Source organism: Osmerus eperlanus, chromosome 15 (assembly GCF_963692335.1).
Source record: "Osmerus eperlanus chromosome 15, fOsmEpe2.1, whole genome shotgun sequence".
NCBI lineage: Eukaryota > Metazoa > Chordata > Actinopteri > Osmeriformes > Osmeridae > Osmerus > Osmerus eperlanus.
In genome coordinates, this window is record NC_085032.1 from 14014818 (window position 1) to 14020915 (window position 6098).

General features: G+C 48.0%; 1 protein-coding gene across 1 annotated transcript; it reads right to left on the reverse strand.

Moving 5' to 3' along the window:
* Window positions 1-2959: 2959 nt before the first annotated feature.
* Window positions 2960-5750, reverse strand: LOC134035370 (uncharacterized). The gene is made up of 5 exons (XM_062480365.1): window positions 5684-5750; window positions 5148-5176; window positions 4588-4889; window positions 4398-4422; window positions 2960-3633 (listed from the first exon to the last, which is right to left on the reverse strand). The coding sequence occupies exons 1-5, from the start codon at window positions 5748-5750 to the stop codon at window positions 3346-3348; spliced, it is 711 nt and encodes a 236-aa protein (XP_062336349.1). The 3' UTR covers window positions 2960-3345.
* Window positions 5751-6098: the final 348 nt, after the last annotated feature.

The following is a 6098-nucleotide window of genomic DNA, read 5'->3' on the forward strand; positions in this document are numbered from 1 at the left end:
AATACCCAATCTTTACTATGCTTTCAGAGTGATACACACCCACCCCAGTCCCCAACTGCTGTCTTAGCATATGGAGCCTTTAACATGAGATCTTGGGTCCCCACTCAATTCAGGTCCTCCGGTACCTACTAAAGTGTAAACGTCCTGCCTGCAGATCCTGCATGTCTCTTCAGACGTGTGAAGCCAACCAGGTGGATGTGGCTGTGAGGCAGGTGGTTCTGTAGGGTGGGGATGGAGACTGACAATCTGGGGTTGAATGCAGAGGGCAGACCTGACCCCCATTGCTTGTCACACTGTGTGAGACGCGTGTGTGTGTGTGTGTGTGTGTGTGTGTGTGTGTGAGAGAGAGACGCATGTGTGTGTGTGAGACGCATGTGTGTGTGTGTGTGTGTTTAGTTGGGTCCTGTCAGCTTGGCCTGGGCTCTGCGGACACGAGCCCCCTGCTCCAGAACAAGTGGCTCTCCACAGGGTCAGCTGCTGCCCCTAAAGGGACCCACTCACCCATGACTTAATGCCCCCAGGCCCTATTGTCCCCAGGGGCTGTTGGTTTTATAGGCCCATTCACTCAATTGCCCCTGAAAGGAGGGGTGCAATGTCCCAGTGACTTGCCTTCTGCTGGGGAAACAGCAGTACGAACACACACACACATATGCACTACATCAATCTGTTTCCATTCCCTCTCACTCTTGGACTGTGCTTTAGCTATTGTTGTGGAGTGGACCGCACTCAGGCTTGAAAGATGTCAAAGGCCCACTGCCTCTTAATTGTGTATTGGCAGTGGGCCTGCAGCCTTAAGGGTTCTGTTGGGTTTGTTTTGGTCTGGCAGTGAACAGTAATTATTGACTTAAGTTATCTTCGGGTCACACAGCTGTTTGTGTGCAAGAGAACTGTTATATGCAGCAGTATGTGCACTGTTGAGCTTTTCTGGTGGTGTAGTTATAAATCAACTTGATTCATTTTGTTGAGTTAATGGACCTAACGGATGTTAATGGATACCCCCTGAATCACACCGGAAAGTGTGCTATTTCCCAAAGCTGTAGTTTTGATGAGTGTGTATTTGGAGAGGGTTGTTTGATTGCCCTGTGTTCACGACACAAGGCTCCCTTTTGCCCCCCCCCCCCCTTTTCCATGCCTGCACACACACACACACACACACACACACACTCACTGTCTGCCTTTGTGTATGCCAGACAGCAGATGGCAGCCCATTATAAGGCTGACAGGGCAGAGTCATCTGGCAGGCACCCTGTTAGGCTCCCCCTGATCAGCCAGCCCACGGAGGAGCCCTGACAGGACACTTTAGGCGGGAAAGCAGTCTTGAGCGTGTGTGTTTGTGTGTGTGATCATAGAAGTGTGTTTAGAAAGGGCTGACAAACCCTTTTTTTTGTTGTTGCTGGAAGTAGGTCGAAATAGGTCACAATATATATAGCCCTGTTTGTTAGTGCTGTGGAATAAACTGTAAACTTTCACTTGAACGCTTTATTTCAGATCTTCAAATAGAAGAAGGATGTCAGGGATTATGTGTCGGATCACAGATTAAATGAAAGGTGTGATGTTTGTGTTCAGTTATTCTGTCATCCACATTCTCTACTGGAAATGTTTTCCCATGAACGGTATCTAAGCTGTTACTGAAGCCCACACAAACCATTTGTACGTGTGTGTCTGTGTGTGCGCATGCATTTGTAAGTGTGTGTGTGTGCATGCTTGCTTGCTTGTGAATAGATCTAAGGGTGTCGAGGGGCCCTGGTTGAATAGTCAATGAAGACAGAATTCTACAGGGGGACCGAGTGTGCTTCCCCAGGGGGGCCAGGCTCATCTCACCCCAGTCTAGCATCTGTCGCTCTACAGGTGAGAGGGCGGTCTGAGGTGTCAGGTACACATCAACCCCCACACCCCCAAACTGACACACAGATACACAACCTAACCCTAAAAGCCACCTACAGTACAGCCTCACAAGACTGCCTCAGCATTCTCCTCTCTAGACCTTATAATAAACAACATTGCAAATCCTTATTTACAGAGTGTGGTAGTCGCAGGGTATTTGTCTCATGAATCATGGATGATTACTGATCTAAATGAAGCTGGTGAATGAGAGGGAGTTCAGAGGGAGAAAGCTGCTGCTCTCTCAGGTCTGAGCAGGTGGCGGTGGCGGAGTTTCTAAAGTATTGTTTTATAACATCCTATCCCCATTTCAGCCTCAGATGCACTCTAAGATAACAGAAATATGGAAGTAGCTGTGGAGAAGGTATAGTATAGTGTTATGTGGCCAGCTGGATAGGCTCGTCCTGCTAAAATACAGAAGACAGAAAACCTCGCCCTGTAAGTTCCCTGTTGACAGAGGCACGTCAGTCTGGGTCTCTGCAGGCCCCCAGCCCCTCAGCCCCCGGCCCCCATACCAGAGTGGCCTCCCAGCAGAGATGGCCCCCATTTGACGGCCTCACAGACAGATCCTTTTAAAGGACAGATCATAGCAGTGGTGGGTGGCAGTATGACGGGTTCTCAGTCCCCCCGGAGGTCAAGGTTGGGCTGAGTATTATGGGGTGGCGCCTGTGTCCTTAGAAAGGACACATTCTAGAGCTCAGGCCTGCTGCGTCCCTGCTGGGAGGCACCAAGGAGGACGGGACGGAACTACTGAGAGCTGCCTCAGCGTTGCTGTGGCAACCCTCACAATAATGATGCCATTTCCTTTGGCAGGGCTTTCAGCATGCCTCAATCACACTTCCTTTCGCTTGAAAAAGCTATTTTTTCTTTCCCCAATGTAGAACGAAAGGTTCTGCAAACTCCATGGACATTCCATAGGGACTGAAGACTAAGATAATGTTGATCATCAGAGGACAACAGTCATAGCTTTGATGTTTATTTGTTTTTATATCATAAACACATCTTGTAACAAAACATCATCAATATAATGCAGATTCGTGGAACATGGCAGGACATGAGTTGGCTATAGTAAGCTAGTACATTATAGTTACCTTTGCAAATTGTTATGTACATCTCTCTATGATTATTATTGAACTGTGGCTTTATATATTTACCCCCATTTTTATTCCCACTGGCTTGCATTTTCACACATTGGACACAAAAGCACATTCCTGATAGACCTGCTTAACAGTCCAGACTCTAGTGAACTCCTGTGTGGGTGGCTCCAGGATACACAGTCAGAGAGAACCACCCGTACCTACAGCATGAGTGACAGGGTAACACCTTCCCCCATTGATAACCAGTTTTAAAGTGATTTCCTCTTTCTAACATGTGGACACCTTCTCCTCCACATTGTGCTCCCCCCACAACCACGTCTCAGACTACTGGATGGAACAGGCCGAGCTGCCCGGAGAAGAGGCCCTCTCAGTCAGCTTCGAAGGCTCCGTTGGTGGCCCCCTGGTTCTCACTCCTTCTCCGGGGCTTAGACAGGATCCTTTGGAGCAGGCCTGGGGCACTGGGTGCTGGAGGCTTAGGGGCCTGTGGGAGTTGGGTCTGGTTCTGAGGCCTCAGCACTAGTATGGGACCCTGCCTCTGCCCCCTAGCCCCCTCCAGCGGCCCCTCTCCCCTGCTTCCCCCTAGCCCCCTCCAGCGGCCCCTAGCCCCCTCCAGCGGCCCCTGCTGCCCCCTCTTGGGGCCTGCAGCCTGTGTCCACTGGGGGACAGAGGGGAAACAACAATCACAAAGGCCCTGTTTATTCCCTGTGACCCAAATTCCACCTCTCACAGACAAGACAAGCGCTGTTCTGGGGCTGTGTGTGTGTGTGTGTGTGTGTGTGTGTGTGTCAGTGTCACATCTCAGGATTCACCTTGAAATATAACCACTGTCTATGCTGCATAGAGAGATTTTTTTTTTTTTAAGTACATAAAAACTCAAGGAACATACTGTCGTTTTTCCACACACCTCATATGATCTGTTTAGAAATTTCAAAGCACATTTTCATTTCTCTCTAAAATCAACAGACCTCGTTGCCCTACCCATGGTCTTGAACACTGATGAATAATTACAGTTAACGTGTGAGAGTGTGTGAGAGCTGGCCCGGAGACTGTGCCTCTGGTGTGAGCCTTAGGGAGCAGCAGTGCACTGAGAGGGAATTGATCAGGGAGGGGCGGGGGTAATCTGTGTGCTTTGTCAACTAATGAGGGACGAGACAGGCCACCTGTTCAGGGGCGCTGGGCGGAGAGGAATGGGATGGTGTTGGGGGTGGGGGTGAATGATGATGGAGCAGCTGCTGGGTGGTGATGTGTGTGCGTGTGTGTGCACAAACCTGTTGAGAAGGGTGTGGAGTGTGTGTGTGTGTGTGTGTGTGTGAGTGTGCATAATGTGTTTGTGCTGCAATGCCTGCACTCACCTAGCAAAGCCAGCCCGCACCCACGAAACAAGGTCTGGCGCTGAGTGTGGTCCTGAAAGTGATCTACGGAGATCTCTGGCCGGCTCATCCCCCTGGGAACACGAGCAACAGTGTGCCAGGGGGGGATTACCTCAGTCCTGTTACCCTGCTGTCCTCACAATACCACAGGCTGACCCTGTAAGATAGTCTTACCTGACGTGCTGTACTGACACTCTACTGAGCTATTACCGTTACCATTACAAGCTGCACAAAATCACAGTGTTGCTGGTGTGTGGATTTGTTTTGGCCCAAAAGCCTTTAAAGTCAAGAATAAGAAATAGAAACAGAATAATCTAAAGCCACTGTCTAAACTGCTGTGAACTGAGTCATGATGATGCACACAGCCACCAACCTGGCTAAGCTCCATCACACAGGACTTGGGAAAGTATCCCTGCTGGCCACTCTGCAGGCCCCCAAACCACCTCGCCTCCTCACGTTTGGACACGACTTGGATGACATCACCCTGCAAGAGCTCAAGCTCGTCCGGCCAGTGGGGCTTGTAACTGTGCGATACCACCATCTGCAGGACAAAACAGGAAATGCATCGTCAAACAACATCAAGATCTGGAGTAATATGGCAAACGTGTGGTGCCAGACGTCACATATGCTATGCTATCGTTTTGAAGTGTCATTCACTCAGTCTTACTGACTGAGTGAATAGAGAGGATTAAGTGTGTTAAGAAGCAGCGTAGATTATTTCCTTTGAAGTTAAAAAGAAACTTCTGAATCTTCTGCCCTAATTGAGCTGTTCTTTTTGTTCGTTTTCATTACTGATTACTTGTGCCATGTAGAGGGCTTTGCAAAAATCTAGACTTGTTGAAAACCAAGGACACTCATAAAAAAATGAAGCAAAATGTAGCACAAAAGAGGAAAATCGCTATATATACTTTTTTATGACTATTAGTATTTGTTAGTTTTTTTCATGTATTAATTTAGCAGACCCTTTTATCCAAAGCTGAATAGTTTCTTTTTGTTTAAACACAAGATCAACCTACCCTCTCAGCTTCTTCATGTTAGTACCAAGGTCTCCCCCTGTTGACTGCAAACCAGCAACAGATAAATCAGCCATGTGGGTACAAATACACTATATACAGTTTAAAAAATTAATTTCATAACAAGCAGAATGCATAACTGTTTATGATAACTATATCTTATCTGTTACCCCCTGAAAATAAAAACTTGAAACTTGAACTCACATTGCACCATCATAGCAGGACAAAACAAGAGATAGCAGCTAGTCTATTGGATTAGACACGATGCATCATCTTTCTGATGGCAGTTGCAGTCTAATATGCTGCCGACATGGTCACTCACCTTGAGAGGAGAGGACAGTGGTGAAGACCTGAAGGTGCTCATCGCTCTGCATGTAGATGTGCTGCATCCTTACAGCCTGGCTTCCACAGCCTCTCTGAGGCTTCCCTCCAGCCTCTCTGAGGCTTTCTCCAGCCTCTCTGAGGCTTCCCTCCAGCCTCTCTGCCTGCCTGAAATAAACATCCAGGTGACTAATCCACTGCAGACCTACTGGAAGCTCGCAACACATACACTTGTTCAGGCTGAATACGTGCACACACACACACTTGTTCAAGCTGAATACATACACACACTTGTTCAGGCTCAATACGTACACACACACGCACTACTGTATCACTACATTGATTTATGGTGGGTGGTCATTGGACTTCTGCAGACTAAGAGTACTACTTTTTGAGTAATACATTTGGAACTTTTT

Excerpts from the sequence above, each read along its gene's own strand:
- LOC134035370 (XM_062480365.1), bottom strand. The coding sequence starts at position 5,750 with ATGCAGCACATCTACATGCAGAGCGATGAGCACCTTCAGGTCTTCACC. Across the intron at positions 5,177-5,683 it reads CACTGTCCTCTCCTCTCAAG|ATTTTTGCAAAGCCCTCTAC; the intron begins GTGAGTGACCAT and ends CAACAAGTCTAG. Across the intron at positions 3,634-4,397 it reads TGAGCCGGCCAGAGATCTCC|TGGACACAGGCTGCAGGCCC; the intron begins GTAGATCACTTT and ends TCTGTCCCCCAG.